The 27,591-nt window shown below is 44.5% G+C and overlaps 1 protein-coding gene across 4 annotated transcripts in view; it reads left to right on the top strand.

Annotated features, from left to right (window-relative positions):
- ARHGAP44 (Rho GTPase activating protein 44) overlaps nucleotides 1-27,591 on the top strand; it is a 185,187-nt gene that overhangs the window by 73,714 nt on the left and 83,882 nt on the right. For all 4 annotated transcript variants that reach the window (XM_083148383.1, XM_083148384.1, XM_083148387.1 and 1 more), the window contains exons 2-3: nucleotides 17,952-17,991; nucleotides 23,723-23,827. In XM_083148383.1, coding sequence (XP_083004509.1) covers nucleotides 17,952-17,991; nucleotides 23,723-23,827 — 145 coding nt within the window. The remainder of the gene's footprint in view (nucleotides 1-17,951; nucleotides 17,992-23,722; nucleotides 23,828-27,591) is intronic.

Consider the following 27,591-nt stretch of genomic DNA (forward strand, 5'->3'; position numbering starts at 1 on the left):
TGGTCTCAGGATACCTGCAAGTGTGTGTATGTGTCTTTTACACATAAATGTACGCATACACATAGATGCATAGAGTAAATAATGCTAAGTACAGCTATGCGTTGCTAAGCTATAGCACGCGTTGCTTGGCGGAGCGAGGCGTAATTGGATTTGCTAAGTGCATACACACTGTGTTTTATATATATCAGATTTGTTCATTGCCATACATCAACACTACTGTTTTGAAGGCAAGCGAATTTGTCACCATTTGTGTTGGCGCAGAGACGCTGTTCATGTAAAGATGAACAATAAAGTTATTAACACAAATAACTGTGATCAACCAATGCCACCACCTGATTGGTTGATTGATGCCATTGTCAACATGGCGGAGACACGAAGGGCAGAACCCTTCACACATGCGGAGCTGAGGGTTCTTGTCTCCGTCATGGAGACAAGGCTGGGCCGTGCAGGGCCCTTTATCACGAACCGGCATAAGCGGAGGGCCTATGCTGCGGCAGGGCGCCGAATTTACGCCCGCACTCGGGTGCGTAGGTCCCTCGGCCAGCTGGAGAGGCGGTGGTCGGACCTCCGCAGGCGCCAGCCCCAGCTGCTCCAGCAACTCAGGGGCAAAATTGCTGATTGTGAGTATTTTAGCTATGAAATTTCGCACTTACAACATAGCATATATAAACAATAAAATGTGTCTCATGATAAGTGGGTGTCCATGGGTTTAAAAGTCCATAGACTGTTATGTGTGCTTCTTCCTGGTTAACATGCAGTCATGTGGCTTTTATATGTAATGCCATAGCATTGAGGATTATGATGCATACAATGTGCCAGATCTAATATGTGTTACACATTGATAAATGCCTGGGTTGTAATGTGTGAACAAATTACTACCAATCACATACTAATTTAAATGTCACAATTTGGAATCCATTAACAGTAAGGAGCTACTTTCTTGCATCGTTTGCCATCATTATCACCCTTCCATGTATGTCTTGTTATGGATTAATACATGTGCCCCAATGACCCCACATTGACCATGATGTTTTTTTCTACCACACAGCACGAGCCCAAGCACGACAGGCCCGTGAAGAGGCGGAGGCAGCCCTGGGCCAGGAGGAGGCACAAGACCCGGAGGAGGAGGTTGCGGCAAGGGTGGAGGAGGAGGAAGTGGAGGAGGAGGAGATGGTGGTGGAGGAGGAGGAAGTGGAGGAGGAGGAGCTGGTGGTGGAGGAGGAGGAGGTGCGTGAGGAGGTGGTGGAGGAGGATGTGGAAGCGGAGTTGGTTGCGGAGGAGGAGGTGTTGGTGGCGGAGGAGGAGGTGGAGGAGGAGGTGGTGGTGGTGGTGGAGGAGGAGGAGGAGGAGGAGGAGGTGGAGGAGGAGTTGGAGGAGGAGGTTGTTGTTGCAGAGGAGCTGGCGGAGGAGGGGGCTGAGGAGGCCACGGTTGCCCCGGAGGAGTCGGATGACGATGGGGAGGAGGCGTGCCAGGCCCCGGAATACCAGCAGATCGGTATGTTAACATAATGCATCATTCATGAAGTAGTTGTACTGGTATTTGTTATGTTGCACTGGTGATAAAAAATTTTTTGACCCATACTATTCATATAGACCCCAAAGTGGGTAGCTACAGATACAGGTACGGGTTAGATGGGGTGTCCAAGGCATCCCTTTCATCCAGGACACCTCTGAATTACACCGGTTTGTGGGATGGGTTGGAGCTCCATTTTGACTGCCACATAACCGTTGTAGTTAAACAGGATCCTGGAGTAAAGGGATGAGTGGATCATTTGTGGATTAAATTCACCTGCTGCAAGCGTTGATTATGACCCATCAAATAGTGGAATCTATATTGTTGGTGAATGTTATTTATAAACTTATAGGATGTATGCTATAAATGGAGTATGGCCCGGCCTACCTTGGAATGGAGTCAGAAGTTGCCAGTGTCCCAGGAGCCTCCTCTACCTAAACACCCCCTGTAGTTCTGATTGTTTTTTTGCCCTCACAGAATTGTAGGTTGGTTTAGACAGAATTATGATTTTGAGGATGTGTACTGTGCATTCCTGACATTTGCATAACTCCCATGCCACGAACCATCACTGAACTTAGACTGAGCAGATTGTGACAAGTTCTTATTGACGGAGGCCATGACCTGGTTGTCATTGGTTAGTCATGGGTGGGTTGTGACTGAGAAGAAACAATATGACTGTTATGTCTTCTGCAGAGTAAAGGGTATAGGCCAAAAAATACAGTATGTAGTAAATAAGTTAGCATGTATGTATATATGTATGTGTCATATCTATTTATCTATGTGTGTCTCTATCTCTCTACATCATGGGTCCTCAAACTGCGGCCCTCCAGATGTTGTGAAACTACAAATCCCGCCATGCCTTGCCACAGTTTTAACACTTCCTTATAGCAAAACTGTGGCAAGGCATGCTGGGATTTGTAGTTTCACAACATCTGGAGGGCCGCAGTTTGAGGACCCATGCTCTACATAGATATATATATATATATATACACACATGTCACCTAGCATTTGTGCAATTTATGTCGCAGTATGTGAAATGTATGCAAGAATAACATGACTAATTTTTGCCCCTTTGACATGCCCACAGATGACACCACACCGGCAGATGAGGGGGTGCGTGGGGCCCTCCTGCGAGCGGAGCACCATCTGCGGCTCCTTCAAGCAGACCTGCAGGACCTCAAAGACCTGCTTATTTAATTTATAATTTTATATTTTTTATTTCTGTTAATTGTCTGTTTAAATAAATTCTTTATGCAAGTTTACAGTTGTTGGTTTTATTTGCACTTTAAATAGTATATGTGTAGATTGGTTATAATCTTTTACACAGGGTGTAATACAAACCATTGCACTTCAATTGCTGTAAGGGTTAATGTGTGCAATGCATGTGTTAGGCATGCTTGTAAGGATATATTGGAATCTAATTGATTCCAATTCCAAATAAGCATTTTTTTATGAGGATAGGTAATTGAATAAGTGGGTCATGTGATGTATAGCAGAAGATACTTCATAGTGGGTTGTTTGGCGTAAATACTCCGCTTACGTGCGGTAGCACCGCTTGGCTCCCGTTCGGATGCGGTATTCCCGAGCATACTCTGTAATACTCTGTAATACCGTGCCGAATCGGAGTGTTTCTCCCGCACACGCATGCTTTGTATGTCGTCCGTAAACACGCCCTGTTCTTAAAGAGTGAGTCCGTCCGAATGCGGAGGACCCGTGGGCGTTTCTACGGACGATGGCCGCACGCGGCAAAACACCGTGGCGTGCGGACCGCACCGTAAGAATGCGGGAATATCCGCACCGATCAGAATAAGGGCCAAAGAGAGATTTTTGCCAGATATTCATTATGGGAGAATCAGCATGAGAGATTTAAAATCTCTCACAGAAAGTGTTTAGGTGACTTCAGGGCAATAAAAAAATGTAAATAATGGGTTGGAATAAAACTTGGGGGAGTGTTATCTTTGTCTATAATAGAAAAATAAATAATGTAAAAAAAATGGCAATGGTATGCCCGGGGCATGACCAGCCCCGTGCTCTTGAGGTAATAATGCAGCAGCCAATCAGCTCCTACTTGTTTTATTTTACTGTATATACCCGAATATAAGTCGACCCGAATATAAGCCGAGGCACCTAATTTTACAACCAATAACTGTGAAAACTTATTGACTCAAGTGGGACCCTCACTCGAGTATAAGCCGAGGGGGGCTTTTTCAGCATAAAAAATGTTCTGAAAAAGTAGGCTTATACTCGAGTATATATGGTAATTACAGCCTGTAACATGACAGTTAAGAGCTGATTGGCTGGTACTTTATTTCAATACACTTAATCTCTCTCCAAGGCTTAGTACAGATACCCTGCAGCATTAGAAAAATTACAGTTAGGAGCTGATAGGCTGGTACTTTATCTTCCTCAACTTTATCTCTCTCCAATGTTTAATACATAGACCCCTGAGTGCTTTAACCCCTTGGGTGGTATTCCCGGAAATTTTCCGAGCTCAGCTGCGCTGCCGCAGCGGGCTGTCCCGGCATACCACTAATGTGGAATAGGTGCGCGCCAGTGGTGTCCAGGTGTGCACCACCTCTAGAGCCCCCCCCAGTCACTCCCCCCAACCCCCCCCATCACCTTTGCTCCGGCGATCGTATGCCGGAGCTCCGCTGACTCCAGCTTCCCCAGCCACCATGCAGTTTACAGCAGTGACGTAGGCGGCAGGCTCTGGGATGTTCGGGGTGACTCGGGAGAGTTCAGGCGCCCGAGTCCTCCCGAGCCCGCCGCCTGAGGTCACTGCTGTGACTGGCAGCTGGGGCAGCGGCGGCAGGGGATGACAGCCTCCGGCGTACTAACACCGGAGCCAAGGTTAGGTGGGGCTGGGGGAGGGGCTCCTACAATCTGTGGTGGGTTTTGCTGGGGCTTCAGCTCCATACTGCACACATAGTGACCCACCACACAAGCCTTTTTGGTGTAGGCCGACTTGGTTCATACTTTACTATACATGTGGGCATAGAGTGCGCGAGCCATGCGAAGTGACGCATTACACTTATACGGTGTCTGTGTCGACATAGACACAAAATAACCTGCAACAAACTTGTGTCGACCCGTTGAGGGTCGACCATGCCCATGTTGACCTTAAGCACGTGTCGACCTTATGGCAATGTTGACCTATGGTATGTCTACCATTTTCAGGTGTCGAGTCCACCTAGTGACTGTCGACCTGTCGACATTGTCTACCCACTTTACCGTAACCTGTGTAGGTAGCAGATGTAGGCCAGGGGTAGGGGACATTTCTTTCATTGTCTTTCAACCAGTGCAGATAGCCTTGCTGATTATCATGATCAGTGTGACTATATGCTCCAGCCTCAGGCACCCGCAGCAGACTGGCAAGTGGGTTTCTGCAAAGCTACAGCTAACTACATTTTCCTTAGTTCGCTCGGGCAGAATGAGAATGTGTAGACCTCCCCCTTTCCTCTTCTCTGGTCATAAGGCGTCTGTGTTCCAGTTATGTGCCTGTACTTTATGAATATGCACACTGCAAGATCATCCAAAATGCTCACTCTGTATTTGGCCATTGATGTCTGGCACATCCCACAGTAGAGTCACCCGACAAGCCACAAAAAGCACCGCAAATGTGCACTCTTCATTGCATACTTGGGGTTTCCATTAATAATATTAGTAACAATTATTATATGTTAACGCAGGATATTAATTTGATATAATGTTGGAAGCATTAAGAATACATATAAGCCTTCCTGTTTATTGTGTATTGTTTTAAATTGCTGTATGGTATGCATTATGTTTCATAATAAAATGTTATAAAAAAAAAAAAGGAAAAACATATACCGTAAATATGATGCAATAGGGGTTAAATGGACCAAAATTAGGTGTCACAGCCCTTTTTCTGTGGCCTTCATAATTTCTTGGTGGAGCCTTCAGGTTTAATGCTGTGGATTAAGTGGTCCAGGGTGAGATCTTAGAAGGTTGGAATTGCAGCCTAAAAGGCCAATTTTTAAATCAAGAATGCAGGAAGGGGCAGCATTGCAAGAACTATAGCAAAGGCTGTGGTTTATTCCTGTATTGCGTTTTTGTCCAGGTGTAGCTTTTTGTGGTTTAAAAATAATTAAAAATATGTACAAATATTACATGTTAGAGATCATTTTATTTTTTTAAAAAGCCGGTGTGCCTGGGACTTTAAAGTCTGGTGTTTGCTTGACTGAATTGCAATATGAAGCTGCAATTTTTTTTATATAAAAGATTTGTTTGCTTGCACAGATTTGATTCTGATCTCACTTTCAGTAAAATTCTAAAAAAACTGTAATTTTGCAGTGCTAACATGCCAAAAAAGGCCAAGTAGATCTCCCGGAAAAACTGCAGTGTCTTCCTGCTCCTCAGGCCATCTAAAAATTATTGCACAAAACACAGTGTGATGACATCCTGTCCTACTAACTTAGCCTCATACAGGGCAGCAGCTACATACTTCTCTTCCCAGAATCCTCCATTCTCCTGCAGGCACCAGAGCACACAGCAAGGAGCTTGCCATACATACACTGTGCAGTCTTTGGCATCACAACCGAACAAGCTGATTCAATGTGACAAGGGAGAGTCGGAAGAATCATTGGCTGTAATTGTGAAGGAAAGCTGGATGGCTATAGTGAAATTTCCTCCTACGTGCACACACAGACATCACATGTTGCGGCAGATGAAGGGAAAAACCTTTTTTAAGCTTATGCAAAATAGCCTTTTCAATTGATTCAACCTCACACATTAAACATTATTGAATTTCTCTGTGTTCTCTTCATGAAAAGGTAATGACTGTAAAGTTATTATTAAATATTTTCTCAATGAAATCTTATAAGCAGAGACATCTATTTGTAGACTATTCTACAAATGTAACCTTTGTCCTAAATCCAATATTTGCTTAGACTCGGGTCCTCAAGGACCCTTTACATTTCATGTTTTCCTGGTCTCACAGAATGAATACACCTTCGGGAAACAATAACAGGGGAAATGGAGGGGGGGATACCTTGTGCACACTAAAGGAATGTGCACTACTGGAAATGTGGGTATGGCCTCATAACAAAGGGGTGGGTTGAAAACAAGGGGCGTGACCACAAAAGGAATGCCGTACCGATATGACAGGGAGAGGGTGATACCTTGGAGAGGCAGAGGATGACCATAGAAGAATGGTATTAGGGATATAGGGACACAGGTGAAAGGCAGAGGGTGAGGCAATTGGTGATGTGGAGAGACAGTTGGAGATGAAGAGGCAGCAGGTGCCGCTTAATGGTGAAGGGTGACAATGAGAGGAAGTGGGTGATGCCAGAGAAAGGGCAACAGGAGAAAGAAGTGGTTGACATCAGGGGGAGGCAGTAATGGGTGATGGGGAGTGGCAGTGGATCATAAGGAGAGGGAGGCAGAGAGACTGTAGGCTATGGGTAGAAGCAGATGGTTTCTGTAGGAGTAATAAGATATAAAGGAGGTACATTGGGTTGAAAGGTTTACTGAGACATGAAGGGAAAATATCAGTGGGGGAGACCAGCAGAAAGAAAAAAACATGGGGTCTTAACATGATAGAGCATATACTCTGGCCTCCCCCTCCCTCTGAGCTGAGTGACCAAGTCACCTATTCCTGTGCATGCAGAGAACACAGCTGACACAGTAGGGGCAAAGCTTAATGAGTTCCCTCCTCTGGTTTTCACACTTTGGCTGGTCACGAGATCGTGATATTGAAGCAATGACAGAACTTTTGAATGGTGGTCCTAGGTGCAAAAATATGCTTTGGGCCCCTCTCCTCCACCACACCACAAGTTCACAATATGGTACATGACAGTGGTGATGGGTAAAGAGAGGGTGACAAGCAGTTGGTCACAGGGAGAGGCAGAGGGTAATGGAGATTGGGTGACAGTGATAAAAAGGGAGATGCGGTGTGACATGGAGAGGGTCACAAGGATAGAGAAAGAGGGTAACTGGGAGTGGGTGATGGGGAGAAACCGGTGGTGACGGAGTGGATGAAATTGAGAGACAGTGAGGGACGAGGAGATGGTGTTAAGCAGAGGGTGACTAGAAAATAATGGGGTGCTCCCCACACAACTCCCCTGGATTTGCCATTGAGGGCACCTGCTGAGTGACCTGAAAAACAAGAACTGTTAGTGTTCCCCGATGACAGAGATTGGGAACCCCTGGATTAGATGCACTCTCTGGCAGAATGTGTGTAACTCGCAGTTTTTATAACATATTTCTGCAAGATGGCCAAACTCATCAACCAGAACTGCCATAACAAATTGTGAGGCCCGGGACTGACAAAATAGGCAGGGCCTCTTGAACCCCCAGTTTGCCTTTTGAGACCTCCGATGTCCGCAGCACTGGCCGCAAGACTTAATCTCTCCATTGCTTCAAGGATAATGTGAACTTTGTTTATGACAAATTATACTTGAGAGTCTCTGGTCCTTTCTGTGGACTTGAGTCCCTTCAGACCCCCCCTGATGGCTTCCCTGAACTTCAAGTGCTACTGAGCCCACATATCAGCAGCCTGTTAGGCATGACCCGTCATACCTTTCACAGTGCAGCTGAACTGGGTCAGGCCCAGAAATAACCCTAGTTGCGACCCATGGAACATGGGATGTGTGACCCAGGTAGTGGACCCACAATGCACCCTTTCACACAGAGTTGGGACCTGGATCACGCCTGCTTGCTCCTGTAATAAATCAGGTTCTGAGCTCAGTATGATAGGGGTATTATGTAGTGCTGGGTCTTCATGCTGCCACCATTGTCACTTGTCTGTAGCTTGAATTTACTAACACATACATTTTTTTAGCTATACACTTCAGAACTGAATATATTGAATATTTGATTCATATTCCTGGGATCTTCAGACGGTGTACAATATTATCTTAGCATAGAGTTGGACCCACCAGATAAACCAATGGTTCAAGACTACATAATAGCATCAGTTGCACTAGTCCATGAAGAGGAATGACAAGCCTGACCATGGTGAGACAGCTGTATTTACTGTATGTAGTTCTAGTGTTATACTTATACTGTATTACAGGCCATAACACATTAAGGGGCAGGCACAGGCTTGGAAGTAAAATAAAAGTAAGTTGCTCAAAAGAAAAATGTTTCCGACTTATTCAACTCTGCCTAAGTATTAAACCGTAAAATTAATGGATAATTTGTTTTGTTTTATGGATTTATATATAATGGATATAGAATCAGAATGGAGGTCACAAATCAGAAATCATGGCCACACGAATCTCACTGATGATTGACTGGGTCTCACTGCAGCTACAGGGGTTGTCATTCTGGTACAAGAAGGTACCTCAAACTGTGTGAGTGATACAGGAGGACCTGGGATAGGTGCTGTGTCTGATCTTCTTCCTGCCTGTCTTCTATAATTGTAGATGGAGGGCCACAGTGGAAATCTTGCAGTTTAAATCCCCATACACATTGGGCAATAGGAGGTTTGTGCTAAGCAATCTAGCTAAGCACAGATCTGCCACTGCCTGTGTTCTCAATAGAGAGAACACGGGCGATGAGTAGATTTTGACTGCATGCTTTCACCGGGGGGTCATACACACGGAGCGATCCGTGCTTCGTCTCTAAGCAATCTAGTCAGATCTCTTAGAAATGGGGCTGAAATGCTGAGAAAAAATCCACCCGCAAACTATTGATGATATTGTTTCTCAGTGTATTTTGCCTGTGGGTTAGACCAGATATTGCCTAAGGGTTGAGGGGCCTACACAAGGGGCGACTGTGTTGAGCATCTGAGCGATGCTGGATCGCTCAGCAAGATCGCTTGGCACACAGCGCTGCACAGGGATGTGTGCTGGGCGATCTCTCAGGGCCAGTGTTCTCCAATGAGAGCACTGGCCCTGACTGGCAATCTCACTAGTTGTATCCTGCATGCAGGATATTAATCGCCCAGCGATAGCAATGCGCAGGGTCATGCATAACTATCCCTATGGCCCCTACATATGGAGCAATGTAGGGTCAGTTTTCCAAGCGATCTGATGTTATAGAGATGACCCCAGTTACATTTTAGGGTTAAGACAAATCTTTATCTTTCCATCACTAGTTTTTCTGTGATGTGGCTTGTGTCTTTGTTTTGTAATAGTTGCATGTATGAGGTTATAATAAATGTATCCGTTATTAGACAAGCTGAGGCAAATACTTGTCTGGCACTGGATGCCTGGGTTGCTGCCAGTGATGACAGTAAACATTCTAGTTGTTACAAAGGATTGACCTCTCTTTTAGGTTTGTGTTTGAATATAAAATACAGTGTGATGATTGATTAAAGAGCTGTTGCTCATTGTGTTTTTAAGAAATGTGAGATCCAAGTGTCCTCATGGTGGAAAGCATCCCAGCTTCACACTTGCATTTTATATAAATGTACAAATGTGTCCAATTACACTGTTGTTGTGTATAGATGTGCACTCAAGTGGCACCGCGATGCATAGATATCACTGCATGCCACATCCTGCTGGCTGCCCCATATAAATGTACAATGGGAGCAACGCAACAAATCTATACAAGGACAAAGTGCATCAGCTGATGACCCAAAGAGGTCACCAAGTGACATAGAAGTGGACAGTGTTACAGTTGGTATTGGCAGCTTGTAATGTGACAACTGTATAACACTTGCGGACAGCTATGAAAGCCAATACACAGAGCTTATGCTCTTTAACTTTCATGATTCCTCCATTGTGATTTATACAATGCACCACATATTGCATAGTTGATGACCGTTCAGATTGCCCATACTTACCCCATCCACTGCCAAAGTGCATATTATGGGCACTTTTGGGTCAGAACTAGACCATGAAGCAATGGAAGAAGTTGGCCTGATCTGAGGAATCATGTTTTCTTTTACATCATGTGGATGCCCGGTTGCGTCTCCTACTTGGGAAAGAGATGGCATCACGATGCACTATGGGAAGATGGCAATCCTTAGAAGGCAGGTTGATGCTCCCGGCATTGTACTGTTAGGATGTGGATGTTACTTTGACACATACCACCTACAGTACCTAAATATTGTTGCAGTACATCGCTTCATGGCAGTGGTATTCCCTGATGGCAGTGGCCTCTGTCAGCAGTATAATGTGCTCTGCCACACTGCATAAATGTTCCGGAATGGTTCGAGGAATATGACAGAGTTCATGGTTTTGTCTTAGCCTATAAATTCCCCAGATTTCAGTCACTGGGCATTTGTGGGTTGTGCTGGAAGTGTCCAAACCATGGGGGCTTCACCTCTCAATGTACACAACTTAAAGGCTCTGCTGACCATGACTTGGTACCACAGGGGGGACCTGCAAAATATTAAGCAGACAGTTTAATGTTATCACTGATCAATGTAAATAATAAAAAATCTAAGGTGCATTATGGCTGACAATGGAGCTAGCTATGTCATAGTAGATGTAAGCAGTCATTATCATTGTTCTGTCTATAAGGACTACAAATATAGTACAGCATAACATTTGTAAAACATGCAAAGATTCTACTATAGTATATTTGTACATAGTCTTGGATGACATTTAGCATGTAGCACGTTGAAACAGACCGTGGTGAAATGAGGGCAAGCTATTTTGTCAGCTTGCAGAGAATGGCTGCACATACTTGTTGACATTGAACAGAGGGAGGTGTTACTAATATTGCCTAGAGGAGCAAATCTGAAATACAGCTGTAGCAGCCAATAACACATTTGCTTTCATTGTTGCATTTTCACTAGACATGTTAAAGCTATTGATGGGTATAGCATAGTGTTGCCCCATTGAGCAACATTTTTATACAACCCTCACTTTTCCATTTATTCATGGCATGCTGCTTACCACATTATGCTATTGTGAGTATCTGCCCATGTATTCCAATTAGGAGATCTGACAGTTAGGGGCCTGACTCAACATTGATCGCAAAAGCAAAACCTTTTCCCTGCACAGAAACAAAATAACTCCCCACCTGCAGAGCACATGGTTTTGGCCATTCAAGAAAGAATATTGGTATTGTGATCCATCCTGAATCAGGCCCTAATCATAGTAAAAGTGCTAGATGCCTTATTAATAAATATCACTGTGGTCGCCTTCAAAGTACTCCCCTTGGGAAGGTGTGCACCAATGTAAGCACCTTCAAAACTATTTTGGAACAGGTTTTGTGGAGTGGCCTTCAGAGCTATCTGCGTATTACTCTTGATGTCATCCATATCATCAAATGCCTTCCTTTCAATCTTTCCTTTATCTTCAGGATCATTCGGGGATAGATTTGTGAATAAGGAGGGTGTATTCAAACCCAGTTATTTGTACACTAGCTAAGAACACCCTTACAGATAGTGCTGTGTGAGCAGGTGCATTGTCGTGACGCAAGTTGTAGGCAAAAATGTTTTGTCTTTTCCGTCCCTTTTTCACACACCATTTTCAGTTTTTCCAAATAGCAAACTCGGTTGACTAATTGTCCAGTTGGTACAAACTCATATTGAACAAACTCTCTAATCAAAAAAGTTATCAACATTGTTTTTGACTTGAATACGGGATGTATTGGAGTCCGAGACAACCATACATGCTGGATACCGGTTGATCTCGGACATTCTTTTAAAGGGGCAATCATTTACAAGGCAAAACCATGCTTTGTAAATGTTTGCTTCTTTAAATAAAATGTACTAAATCGGCCAGCATCGTTAACCTCAGACTCCATTACATCCTGCTCGTTATTTGGACTGACGGAATTTTATGGTCATGAAGAATTGTCAGTCTTCTTTTGTGCACTCTGGCATTTTGTTTCTGGGTCGTATTGGTAGTTCCATCACTTGTATTGATATGGACCCTAATGTCATCTTGCCTCTCCAAAAGGTATTGGCAAATGTTTGCTCTTCTTTGCTTTTGTACTCACTTTCCTCATGTCTAAGGGCTAAATAAAGCTTATTTTTCTTTTTTTCTTTTAACATTAGGCTTTTATCTGTAAAAGTAAAATTGAAATTCAGTTAGTCCCATTTAACAGGGATGTCTTTTGGGGTCTGAACAAACTCCCAAAAAAAATCCTGATAAATATCCTTTTCTAAGGTGCTTGCACACAAGTTAACACATCGTTCCGAACATTTACCCTAGATTCTGTGGGTTAATGCCTAAAAACAGATTCATTTAATGGGCGATAAAAAGGAAACTTTTCACCTCCGTTAAATTGCAATTATTGAATTCCCCCTTTTCCCTAATAAAATATTTCACTACTCAGAATAAAATATTGAACAAACAACATCAAATTCCTTATGGGGCCTACACAAGTAGCGTTTTAGGGGCATTTTCGAAGCGATCTCGCTAGATCGCTTCGAAAATGCCCCTACATTGCTCTGTGTGTAGGGGCAATGGAGATAGCGATGCGTCACTATTGTCTGGCGATTAATATACAGCATGCTGGATATTAATCAGTCAGGGCCAGTGTTCTAACTGAAGGGACACTGGCCCTGACAGATCGCTCAGCACACAGCGCTGACACATCGCTGTGTGCTGAGCGTTCTGAGTGATCTAGCATCACTCAGAACACTTGGCAAATCTCTACGTGTGTAGGCCCCTTAATCTGTTCTTCTGAAAATGCTGCTATCTTCATTTACAAACCCTTGCATCTTAGAATCTTGCATACTTGGTGAAATCTAAACAGCACAACACTGTATGTAACACAGTGGTTAGCATTGCCAACTCACACGGAATTGGAGAACATAGGTTCAAATTATATAAGGGCCCTGACTGTATGGAGTCTCTGTAAAGTGGTATATGTATATATATATATATGTGTATATATATATATATATATATATATATATTTTTTTTTTTGGAAAAGGAATATAGGACCATGCGCTTAGAAACAGTCCTCAAACACCAGTTGTCCGAACACCCTATTCAGGGTATCAAGTGACACCAAACCACCAGTATCAGTAGTGCAGCACTTTTTCTGAGAGTCAGGGAAAGGGATCGGGAAGCCCCTGGAATCCACAAAGGCAGCAAAATCTAAGAAAAATGTAGAAAAAGGCGCTTCATGGTGCAGTAACGTAAAACAAATTTATTAGGAGTAAGGTTTGAACTCCACGGTAAAAAGAGTCAAAGACCCGTACCATAAAATACAACTCTGTGGACTGGGTACCACATGATATGATTTAAAACCATAGGTAAGACTGCTCACGCTGAACCAGGACCGGACATCCAGAGACGTTTATCAGGTAACCACAGGGCTGGTTTGCTCTGCCGCAATCGAGGACGTCACAGAGATATATATGTAAGCACAATTACACGAAGTGTTAATAAAGAAAATTGATGAATTTAAGCAGCACCCACAACACTTTCTGCATCTTAAATGACATCCACTATGTTCAGAGCACAATATATATTAATGGTAGCTCTATTTGTATATAAAGTGCATCTCAGCCTGTATTGCATATTACTTCCATAAATGAATGAATGAATCCGAGTTTTCCCAGAGGGAAAAAGCTATTAGCAGTCGGTGCAGCATTCCTAGCCATGCCATAGCTGGAGCACAGACAGTTTGGATCTTTGCTTCAGTGTCCAGGGAGAGGGGGGTAGAAATCATCTTTTTCCCCCTACATTTTGACATTTATAACATGTTGTATGGAAGTGCCTGCAGCCAGCTCCGCTGGGAAGCACTGTACAATTTATCCTATACTTTGCAGCGAAGCATTGATATTTCCTAATTTGTTCTAATTACCAGCCATGGTGAGATTTCTAAATAGTGACACCAGGCAAACGCCTGGAGACAGTTGTAGGCTGAGGGCCTCTGTACTGCGCTGACAATGCTCATCTCATTATTTCATTCAAAAAATGTGACAGCACTGTATTGTCACTAGCTAGTATGGATTTTGTGAATGGATTAATGCAACGGTCAAATATGTAAAATAATATTGTGCAGGTATATTAATTCTCCGTACAGCGTTTACAAATGGACTTGATTTATGTAAGGGGGAGCGTGTGAAACTGGATGGGGGGTTAAATTGGCAAGTACTGTACTTGCCAGTTCTGTAAAGCTAAGCGCTCTTCTGGTCAGTGCTACCAACATAATAGATGGGTTCGGAGTGCGACTATGAAGGTGTACTGAAATGCTAAGGTATTTGATGTGACAGTTTCAGCATATCTCCCCACTGTGCTGATTAATGGATAAAAAGTGTGTGGATCAGTGCATAGTTGGTGGGTGATGGTGGAATAACGTTGGATTTTGTTATGTGGTTAGGTGTGCCAAGGGTGTTTAGGGCCAAGGGTGTGTAGGGGGGGGCATTACTTACCCAGGCTAGGTGAGGGGCCCAGGTAAGTTGCACATTGGGCGCTGCAGGGAGAGAGAGAGACAGCAGCCTCCTTCCCCAGCCCTGTAATTGTACTGATGTCCCACGTCCTTGGATCCGCCACTGGCAGAGAGGGACAAATGCTCCATCTTTGTTCAGCACATGATCTCTCCCACTGAGTACAAACTCCAGGACTTCCTGCTTATTTGCAGTAAACCAGCATTGGCCTACTGTAGTTCATTTATATAAATGGTGTTGATAACTCAGCTGACTATCACAAGAATGAAGTTCAGGTTCAGAGAGTGAAAATGTTTTAGAAAGACTGAAATCTTCATGTGACAGGGCAGTGTCATGGTGTGAGAAAGGCAATGGAGATAAATAATAAAAACTTGAGCTTTCACACATACACAAAAAGTCCCTTTCATGTGCAAAAAACCTGGGATTTTTGTGCTAGTGTGAAACGGGTAGTGGAATTTGTACTTGTACTAGTTAGTAGTAAAAGCTAACTTCTGATTGGTTGTTACAACACAGTTGTGCACCAAGCTGTATTTTATTACATAAACCAATATGTTGTATGCTGGCTGTGTGCATTATGTAGTGTTGGTGTTAAGGTGTAATATGGGAGTGTACTGCACTACAGAAAGTTCTAAATTGCGTGTAAACTCTCCCTGCATTCATAGCTGACACAAATTATCCAGCAGGGTGACTGAACCATTGTGTGTTTACACCTGCACATTGATGAGATTTTCATTACTCTTCATCTCATCATATTTCCACTGCTACAGCAACAATTACTGGAAATGTTCTATTTCCTGTCTCAGCTACCAGGGTAGTGGATGGCTGGGGAGCTCGGCTGGCTGCTGCTGCTACACACATCTTGTGGCAGACCTATGCTCATAGTTACCTACCCTCCTGTATTCTGCAGGAGACTCCCTGAAATAGCAGCAATCTCCCTCTCTCCCTCATTAGTCTACCAATCTTCCTCATTTCACCTTCTCCACATTACACTGTTACATTTTTTTGGGGAAAAAGGAATGAGAGATAGATACATTTACATTGAATCATCAGCGCCATTTCCCAGCTCTTTACCAAGTACAGTATTTCTTACTAACTGCTTTGGGGCTCATCTACATGTGGATATAAGTAATTTTACAAGATTCCTCTCAGATGTAGCAGTACACACCCACGCTTCTAGGTGCCACGTTCACAATCTCTTTTCACAATCTCTCCATATATGGGACTAGACACGCCCTTTGGGTGGAGCATGACACGCCCCCTCAATGGGGCGCTGTGCAAAATTCTGCTACCAACTATAATCTCCCTGAAACTAGTTTTCAAAAGTAGGCAAGTATGCCTATGCTGCCACCTGCCAGCAGGGGAAGTTGACTATGAACTGTTCTCTAGATCTTGGATAAAATCATTTCTATTGAGATGCAGCCGGTGCAGCAAGAGTGGTGTAACTCCCTCATTATTGCTCACAGAATTGTCACGCCTTTACAGAGTATTAATGTTGTGAGCCTCTCATAGGTTGTGTATACACTGGGACACATATTGAATCCTGGGTACACAGTAAACCAGTGATGGCTAACCTTTTCAACTTGGTGTGTCGAGAATCGTAAAAAGGTATAGCCTTCCTCGAGTCGCATGTAACTTCAAGAAATATCAATAATTTGGTGATATTTGCAGCCATAATAAAGATCAGCCATAATAAAGAGTTATACTTTCAATATCCCCCATCACACCAGCCCCACACTGTAGTGTTCCCATCACACAAGCCCCATGCTGTCCCCATCACACCAGCCCCACACTGTATTGTCCCCCATCACATCAGCCCCACTCTGTAGTGTCCCCCATCACAACAGCCCCACACTGCCCCCCATCACAACAGCCCCACACCGTTTCCATTGCACCTTGTTGTTTCTGTCCCCCTGTCCCTTTCAGAACATATAATACAAGTACAAACAATATATACTCAGCAGGGGGGGGGGGGGGGGGGGGAGAGATGTGCACTGCTCCCTGTCTTTTGCTGCAGATCCGTTATGGCTGCCGCAACCCACCCTTACACAGTGGAGGGGTGCTGCATTACCAAACGGGCAGGGTTGGGGCAGCGGCAGTGTGCAGAGCAGGGCAGGTGGCAGCAGCGTGCAGAGCGGAGCGGGCAGCAACTGCTGCAGTGGGGACTGGAGGACAAACATTTGAGCCAGCAGAGCTCTACACAGACCCCGCTGCCAGCCCTGTACACTCACCAGGGCAGTCCCAGCTCCAAGGCTGCTGGCACTCCGTCTCCCGTGACCTGGCTGACGGCTTTGGCATCTCCTGTTGGAAGGCGGGAAGGCTAGCTCTGCTCCTTCCAGCGGACAGTTGACGCCCCCCTGGCTTAGCCCCTTCCCTTGCGCACTTCCCAAATTGGGCCAAAATTACATATTGGACTAATATCGGCCCAGTGTGTACCTCTTTAAAACAGGATTGCCTACTCACCCGGATTGGCTGGGAGGGTCACGGAAATCGAATCCCGCCCCCGCCGGGTGGGCAATCCTCCCGAATTCCGCCGGACCCCCACCTTGTGCGTCTCCCTTCGCTCGCGATGCTTCAGGCACGGTGCCTCGCTACCCTCAGCACACTATTTTATTCTCCCACCACGCCCTAGTGGATGGTAGGGCATGAAATACCGCCTGTCGGCACCTGTCGGCTCAAAAAAAAAGTGAAAAACGCATGTCGACCTAATTACTGTCGACCTAAACCCATGTCGACCTTAATTCAGGTCGACATTGACCCATGTTGACCTTTAACCCTGTCGACCTTGGGGCCAGTCGACCTTCCGGGGTCGCCCTAATGACTGTCGACCTAAGTGTGGTCTGACAGATGACCGATGCGATCTGATGCAATGAGACATGTCGCATCACATCTGATTGCATACAGTTAGTATATGGGCACCATAAGTTTGATATGAAAAACAAAGCTGCCCAGTATTTTTAGAAGTATGCAAACGCAGTCAAAAACATCCCTGAATTAACAAAAATAAATAAATTTGCATCCCTTACACAGTGCAACAACAACATGTGTTTTTTTTTTTTTTTTTTCGTTTTTCTTTAATGAGCTCCTTACTTTGCATAAGCTGTTTAATGTCTAATGGTTTGGCTCTTACTTTGTTAAGATCCGTTATATTAATTATTTTATCTTTTTCAGGGCCGAGAAGACAGAGGTCCTGAGTGATGATCTTTTGCAGGTAAGTGTCACTTTAAAAAACTAAAAGAGCCATATCTTGGAAATGACCTGGGTAATTCCGCAATGAATTAATGTGATCTGTTGTCTGTGAGCGCTGAGCTTGGCCTTGTTGCAATAGGTGAGCTGCATCTTGCCACTAGCCTCTGTCTTCTACCGCACCTGTCCTGAAAATATCACACTCAAAAATGACAGCAAACACACCATCAAAAAATGTACAGCTGTATACATTTCTTAGGAGAGATATATCTGGGTGTTATTCAACCAGAATATGAAATCAGCTACTGAACATAGATATGGGAGGCTGTTGCTTTCCCTGTCAGATATAGCCACAAGATCTCCTGCAGTAGCCGCTTCTGATATCTTGACTTGGGAGCTTGAATCATTGTAAGGGTCTACTCTCCCTTTTATACTTCCCACCTCCCATCACTGATTACCTAGACGTATCACCTTCTCCTCTTGCTTCATGATTGTTTGTCATTATTCAGGTGCCAGATTCTGTTGGCTGGTTGATAGATATATATAATGCCTAGTTCAAGATGGATAAATATATTAAAATCCTAAAATCATTATCAAGGGATGGGGATAGGTGATACGGTCACAAGGTCGACCACTGAAGGTCGACATGGAGTTAGATCGACATCGGGGAGGTCGTTAGAGTCATTAGGTCGACACAAGCATTGTTCCAACAAGCAGTATTTCATGCCCTACCATCCACTAGGGCGTGGTGGGAGAATAAAATAGTGTGCCGAGCATAGCAAGTGCAGCAAGCCATGTGAGAGAATGCAGTGCTACATTATGGTGTCCATGTTGACTGTCGACATTTGGTAAAAAAAACTGAAAAAAAAAAACATGTCAGCCTTTTGACCGTCTACCTAATTTTTGTGTCGACCTAACCCCATGTCGGCCTTCAGTTATGTCAACCTTCATGCATTTCGACCTTCATAGATCGTCCTAATGCTTGTCTATCCTGTGATCCATACCCAAGGGATGCTAATGGTGCCCTGTATCATATGATGGATGGATGAAATCATGAATAGATGTACATATTGTAACTTATGCCAACGTGTTTGAAATATCTGATTATTTACTGCTCCAAATTATCCAAAGCCAGCAGACATGCAAAGATAAAACCTCTGATGAAGTATTTGCATTGAGTGGCCTTCTACGCTCTCCTCCAGGTGATCTCACTTGGCAATAGGAGAAAAAAATGAAAGAGATGAGGAGGGAAGAGATTGGGTAAAAAGTGTACTATGTGAAATAACCATAAAACCCAGTGGCCAGCACCTTGGATAAAATATGCTCTATATCAGAAATATAAACAACTAATGAGGACAAAAATAGGTACTGTAGAACTCTGACATTAATACCAAAGCAATAAATAAACAAGAAAACCGGAAAAGGAGACCGTTAGTGGCTCAGAAGATGAATCCCAGGCTTCTAGCACTCTGGCTCAGTACCACAGCATATAAGATAAATGGCAAAGGTGGAAAAACTTGCATAATGGTAAAGAAATGGACAAACCTAGGTGGCTACAAGGAGACACCAGAGGTCATCACAGGCATAACCTCAAGGCCAAGTTGAGCAATTCAAATTCTCAAATAAGGAAATTTGACAAAATTGGTGGGAAAATTGCCAAGCAAACATTTTTATTCATCATAACGACCTGTAATGTTTACCTTATATAGGAAATATCTTTTTTTACACAACATTTTGAACCCAATATTTTGCACACCTCTCATGTTGGCACTCAAAGAGTTAAGCTTGAACAGTCACCTCTGTCTCTTGCTATGCGAAGATCATTCAGCACACATACCAGGGCTGTTCTGGTGCTATGTCTTCTGATCCTGACTGAAAGGGATCATAAATATCATGGTTTGACAGGCAAGTTTCTAGTTGATTTGCGACCTTTGCTAGAAAAGGAAGGTTTGAAACTGGTCTGTAGTTCATCCTGCAGTCGTGGGTGTAATGGTAGAAGACCCCCTCCTCGCCCGTATTATGGACTACTCCGGCCCTTTAACTCCATCCAGTACTTTTTACTTACCTCAAACCACCATGTGAGCCATGGTGGAGGAGGTTCTCCATAATGTGGCAGAGGGGGGAAGTCCCATAGTGGAACACAGGACTCTGCTTCCGCACATGCCTGTTAGTGTCTATAATATATAGTGCAAAGCTTCCATGATATGTATAACAACATACCTTCCAACATGACCCTCTCCAGGAGGGGCCTGCTGTCTGGTCATTACTGTGAATGGCAGTGGGGGGCAGCAGCTCCGGTGTATGGTCGTGGGAGCAGAGCTGAGCACTGGGGGGGGGGGGGCGCGACGGGGAGTGCCCCTAGTGGTGGTGCGCCAGTGGTGCACAGCTGGAGGCACCACTGGTTAAAGATCATTTACTCTGAAATCATCTGTACTACATTTAGGTCATTAATATTCACTTGTTCTGAAATTAAGGAGGGCATTACCAAATGTGGGTGTCACACTCAAATCAATGCTCTTCTGAAATAAAGGCATGTTATTTTTTAAAGCATTTTAAGTACTTTTTCTTGATCGAAAATAAAGCCCTGTGCGAACATTTTTTTCAGATAAAGGCTCATAATACATTTGTCTAACTGACCTGTTTATAAAGAAATATATAATGGTGGAGCTCTGGAAGTATTACGGATCAATTAGGAATTCCAATATTCATAACTCTTTATTAATTAAAAATGTGTGCACGAAACATTCAAATATATATATATATATATATATATATATATATATATATATATATATATATATATATATATAGTAATAAAAATGAAAAAAAAATATAACAATGCAATTAATAATAACAAGTGTACTATAGATATTGGAGTAATACTAATGTAACAATTAAAGGTTGTATGGAGTCCCGCATGTTCTTATATAGCTCCTTGCAGAATCAGAGGCTCACTTCCCCACTGGGTATGTGCGTTCCACCGGACTTTTAGCTGCTGTGGCATGCAGGAAGTACAGATGGAGCCCCTCTCATTAATCCCCAGCACCCGCCAGAATGTCCCTGCTGACGAGTGCTCAAACATCCGGAAGAGGGGCGCTGTTCAGAAAAAGTGATCTCCCAAGCCGGGCGTTTGTACCTATCATGTTAAATACATGTTTTATTAGTATATATGGGTCTGCCTCCCACTAATATATAAGTACAGTATATACACTTTTAATCATTAAACACACTCTAAGTATATGTATCAATCAGGTAAATGAACCAATTATGTAAAGTGTATTTCTGTTTAGGGGTATAAAAACCCAGAGGCTAGATAGGATGCTACACCTTTGATAATGTCGTCTGTGAACGCCAAAACATGTCAGGCAGCATCGGCACTTTTAACTAGGTATTGGACTCAATTGGTTGTATTGGACTTCCTGTTACCAGTAGCTCCACAACGCTCACCCCACAGTCCGGAATATCTCCTGCACTTTACCATTATCTTGGGGCACTACCACCTGCTATTGCGGATTACAAATACCGCAACATCGTGAGGATGCCTCTTTAACCTGAGGACTGCAATTACCCTCCAGCGATATTTAATTCTGCAAGGTTTATGGACTCCCTAAATTTGTCATCCTAAACGGATACCCAGTGAGGAAGGGGTGTGGTATAGGGTTCCGACAGTCGGGATCCCGACAGTCATTAGCCCGACGGTGGGATCCCGACTGGCTGGACTCAGACAGCATGGCTAGCGCAACAAAGACCCTTGCGGGCTCGCTGCGCTCACCACGCTGCTGGCACGGTGGCTTGCTACACTCGCCACCTATTCTATTCTCCCTCGTGGGGGTCCTGGACCCCCACGAGGGAGAATAGCCGGTGTCCGTCGGTTACCCGTCTGCCAGTGTTTTAACAGTCAGGATCTCGACGTCGGGTAAATGACTGTCGGGACCCCTACTGTCAGGACCCCGTCCGGCACCCGTAGGGAATTGAGCCTCTGCAAGGAGCTACAGTATATAAGAACAAGTGGGACTCCATTTCAAATAAGTATACACCCTTTAATTGTTACATTAGTATTCCTCCAATATCTATAGTACACTTGTTATTATTAATTGCATTTTTATTATTTTTTTTCATTATTATTAATTTTATATATATTTTTAATTGAATGTTTCATGCACACTTATTTAATTAATAAAGTGTTATGAATATTGTAATACCTAATTGATCCGTAATACTTCCAGCACTCCACCATTATATATTTGTTTGTACCTATTATAGGGGATTTGACATTCCCCTGTGGGAGCAGCTTGGCATACCACTCCAGTAGGCCCCTGTTTTATTTATAGGGCCATAAAGGAGCCCATACACGGTCCGTTGTGTATGGCTCCGTTCTGTACTATGCGATGCGCGCTCCCACGCATCACATACCGGTAGTACGGTACAAAAAGTATGTGCTGCACATACTTTTTGTACTAGGTACACATCGGATCGGATCGCAGTGCATGCACACTGCATGCACTAGGGATCCAATCCGATGTGTGCTAATTAAGGCCCTTATTCTGATTGACGCGGACTTTACCGCATACTTTCGGATCGCGTCTTTTCGGCGTCTGCGCATGCGTGGAGAACGCAACGCGCATGTGCCACGCCTTGACTCCGTACCAGTTAGGCCAAATCCCGTCCAAAACTGTTGCCCGCAATCAGTCGGGAAATATGGGCGTATTATGGGCGTCATGCGGAATGACACATGGGCGTAGTTTCAAAGTGGGCAAAACGGGGCGGAAACATGGGCGGACACGGGGGAGTACACTTATGTTGGGGGGCGTACATTCGGATACCACTCCGAATGCACGCGATCAAAAAGGGAAGAAATGTGCGGTGTCCACAAGTGTACTATTGCTTTGCGGACACCACTCGTTCATGCGGTAGGCGAACGTACGCCTAATGACTACAAGCATTAACACCTGAACCCAATAGAATCGACTCCTTTACTCATTACTCACTAATAGGACGCTTGTCAGTGCTTTAATTGAAACCATTGCACTTCAATTGCTGTAAGGGTTAATGTGTGCAATGCATGTGTTAGGCATGCTTGTAAGGATATATTGGCATCTAATTGATTCCAATTCCAAATAAGCAGTTTTTTATGAGGATAGGTAATTGAATAAGTGGGTCATGTGATGTATTGCAGAAGATACTTAATAGTGGGTTGTTTGGCGTAAATACTCCGCTTACGGGCGGTAGCACCGCTTGGCTCCCGGTCGGATGCGGTATTTCCGAGCATACTCTGTAATACTCTGTAATACCGTGCAGAATCGGAGTGTTTCTCCCGCACACGCATGGTTTGTATGTCGTCCGTAAACACGCCCTGTTCTTAAAGAGTGAGTCCGTCCGAATGCGGAGGACCCGTGGGCGTTTCTACGGACGATGGCCGCACGCGGCAGAACACCGTGGCGTGCGGACCGCTCCGTAAGAATGCGGGAATATCCGCACCAACCAGAATAAGGGCCTAAGTCCCAAACGGATCCGTTAAACGGAACGTGTATGGGCTGCTTAAGGCTCATAAATATATATTATTCTCTGACCTGTTTATAAATTACTAAATTCACCCATCAATGGTAAACCATCCACTCTGCACCCTACTTATGTTTTATCTAACCCTTCACTCCTGTGTAAAATTGTACATATTAGTCCATTGGACAAGCAGCGGAGATGGTCCATGTGTCTGTCAGTCCTATGTAACATTGGTGCATCTTCCTGTACTCTTGCAGGTGGAGAAACGTCTGGAGCTAGTTAAACAGGTCGCCCACAGCACCCATAAGAAACTTACAGCATGTTTACAAGGACAACAAGGAACAGACACTGATAAAAGATCGGTAAGATCATTTCCATTAATTAAACCATTGTGGTCTTTCCTAGAGAGCTAATATCACCAAAATTATATTCTCCCAAATGTCCTTTTATTCAGCTATGCAGCTTTTTCATATATTTGCCTAATGCCATTAACATTCATATGCAGATGAACGGGAGGAAACAGGTTCTGCAGCATTCTAGAAGTTAAAGTACATTAGAAGTGTATTCATGTACAGGTTGAGTATCCCTTATCCAAAATGCTCAGGACCAGAAGCTGTATTTTGGAATATTTTTATATCTAAATGAGGTATCTTGCATTTATGTGGTGTATACACAGCAAACACGTGAAATACACACAAATATATTTTATTTGTGCATGAAACAAGGTTTTAAAACCTGGAACAAAGTTTGTATACAATCTCAGATACTGAATTTAAATGGCAAGCAATCATTTTCTTGCACATACAGTATTAAGTGCCAGTTACATATCATGCCACCAGTAGTGCCAGTTACATATCATGCCACCAGTAGTGCCAGTTACATATAATGTCCCCAGTAGTTCCAGTTACATATCATTCCACCAGTAGTGCCAGTTACTTATAATGTCCCCAGTAGTGCCAGTTACATATCATGCCACCAGTAGTGCCAGTTACATATAATGTCCCCAGTAGTACCAGTTACATATAATGTCCCCAGTAGTGCCAGTTACATATCATGCCACCAGTAGTGCCAGTTACATATAATGTCCCCAGTAGTACCAGTTACATATAATGTCCCCAGTAGTGCCAGTTACATATCATGCCACCAGTAGTGCCAGTTACATATAATGTCCCCAGTAGTGCCAGTTACATATCATGACCCCAGTAGTGCCAGTTACATATCATGCCATCAGTAGTGCCAGTTACATATAATGTCCCCAGTAGTGCCAGTTACATATCATGCCACCAGTAGTGCCAGTTACTTATAATGTCCCCAGTAGTGCCAGTTACATATCATGCCACCAGTAGTGCCAGTTACATATAATGTCCCCAGTAGTACCAGTTACATATAATGTCCCCAGTAGTGCCAGTTACATATCATGCCACCAGTAGTGCCAGTTACATATAATGTCCCCAGTAGTACCAGTTACATATAATGTCCCCAGTAGTGCCAGTTACATATCATGCCACCAGTAGTGCCAGTTACATATAATGTCCCCAGTAGTGCCAGTTACATATCATGACCCCAGTAGTGCCAGTTACTGACATTTTAAATAAAATAAATGCAGATGTAAAATGAAAAGAGAGCAAGGTTATGAAGGAGTCTTCACATCTTGTAGGCACAAAGGGAGCTCAGTGCAGAGATTGGAACAGCAGCATGAGTCTACAAGTGGGTGTGGGCCAGGCTGTACTAAGGTGGTTTATGGGCATCCTGCTAAAGAGGTGGGGTATGGACATGCTGCCAAAGAGGTGGGGTATGGACATGCTGCTAAAGAGGTGGGGTATAGGCATGCTGCTAAAGAGGTGGGGTATAGGCATGCTGCTAAATACGTGGGGTATGGACATGCTACTAAATAGGTGGCTTATGGACATGCCGCTAAAGAGGTGGCTTATGGGCATGCTGCTAAAGAGGTGGGGTATGGGCATTTTGTAATTTGTATTCCACAAGTAATGGAGGCCCTTAAACTGAATCGAATGTTGTGTTCATAAATTTAAAATGGCCTTTCTTATAGTGTTAGAATCTAACCATTGTCTTCTTAGTAGTTATAGAGATTTAGGGGGAAATTTACTAATATGAAAAACCTAGTTTTTCGTATTAGTATTTTCCCTACGACTGCATACGACTGTTTCAGTCGTATGCAAAGTCGTGTTCCGGAGGGGGATTTACAAAGCAGTCGTATACGACTGCTTTGTAACCCTCCGATGTCGTAGGAATTCGTATTAGCAGCCGTATATACGGCTGCTAATACGAATTATTTGTAGGCAGTCTGCACGGATCAATCAGATCCGTGCAGGCTGCAAGGTGTAAAAAAAAATTAAATAAATAAATTAAAAAAAATAAACCGGCGTGGGGTCCCCCACAGCCGAAACCAGCACCAGGCTGACAGAGCCTGGAGCCGGTAATTAAAAATCAGGGAACCCGACAAATAGGGGTTCCCTGATTTTTAACAACCAGCCCCAGGCTCCTGCTCTGGGGCTGGTTCCCAAAATACGGGGGACAAAATGACTAGGGGTCCCCCGTATTTTAAGAACCAGCCCCAGGCAAAACCAGCCAGCAGGGTAATGCCACAGCCGGGGGGAGACTTTTTATGCAAGTCCCCCCGGCCAAAGCATTAACCCTACCGACCAGTCAGCCTGGCCAGGGGCCCTGGGGGAGTGGGGACCCCCCCAATAAAGGGGTCCCCCCCCTCCAGGACTTACCTGACCAGGCTGAAGCCTGGTGCTGTCCTCGATGCCCCTGGGCGGTGGGCATCGAGCTGATAGCGGTGTAAAAAATAGAACAAACGATTGTTTTTTACTGTGGCACTACAAGTGCCAGCAAGCCTCCCCAGCAAGCTGGGACTTGGAGAACCACAAGTCCCAGCCTGCTGGGCATTAAAGGGCCCGCTGGGTCTTGTAGTGCCACAGTAAAAAAAATAGTTAAATAAAACACACTGACACCCATTTTAAATAAAAGTTTAATACACACATTACATACATACTGATACTTACCTATCTTGATCCCGTTGGTAGGTCGCTGGCTCCGGTGTCGGCGGCTCCGTGTCGGCGGCTCCGGGGACGGCGTCCTGTCCGAGGATAATCCATGTTGGACCTGTGGAAGGAAATCCTACTCACCCAGGTCCTGCATGGATGGTCTTCTTTCTTCATCTGTCGACATCCAGGTCTTCTGACAGCTGCTGGCGACTTCCAGCAGCTGTCGGCATCTTCCGCGATGCTCCCCGGCTTTCAGAGCCGGAGAGAACCTTCCTCTTCGGTGTCTGGGCTCAGAATGAATTCTGGCCAATTCCTAGCCGCCTAGCGGCCAATCAGGAAAGACCTTTCCTGATTGGCCGCTAGGCGGCTAGGCAGCTCCTGATTGGCCAGAATTCATTCTGAGCCCAGACACCGAAGAGGAAGGTTCTCTCCGGCTCTGAAAGCCGGGGAGCGTCACGGAAGATGCCGACAGCTGCTGGAAGTCGCCAGCAGCTGTCAGAAGACCTGGATGTCGACAGATGAAGAAAGAAGACCATCCATGCAGGACCTGGGTGAGTAGGATTTCCTTCCACAGGTCCAACATGGATTATCCTCGGACAGGACGCCGACACGGAGCCGCCGACACGGAGCCGCCGACACCGGAGCCGCCGACACCGGAGCCAGCGACCTACCAACGGGATCAAGATAGGTAAGTATCAGTATGTGTGTAATGTGTGTATTAAACTTTTATTTAAAATGGGTGTCAGTGTGTTTTATTTAACTATTTTGTTTACTGTGGCACTACAAGACCCAGCGGGCCCTTTAATGCCCAGCAGGCTGGGACTTGTGGTTCTCCAAGTCCCAGCTTGCTGGGGAGGCTTGCTGGCACTTGTAGTGCCACAGTAAAAAACAATCGTTTGTTCTATTTTTTACACCGCTATCAGCTCGATGCCCACCGCCCAGGGGCATCGAGGACAGCACCAGGCTTCAGCCTGGTCAGGTAAGTCCTGGAGGGGGGGGACCCCTTTATTGGGGGGGTCCCCACTCCCCCAGGGCCCCTGGCCAGGCTGACTGGTCGGTAGGGTTAATGCTTTGGCCGGGGGGACTTGCATAAAAAGTCTCCCCCCGGCTGTGGC

The sequence above is a fragment of the Crinia signifera genome, chromosome 6, assembly GCF_055691185.1.
Source record: "Crinia signifera chromosome 6, ASM5569118v1, whole genome shotgun sequence".
Lineage (NCBI taxonomy): Eukaryota > Metazoa > Chordata > Amphibia > Anura > Myobatrachidae > Crinia > Crinia signifera.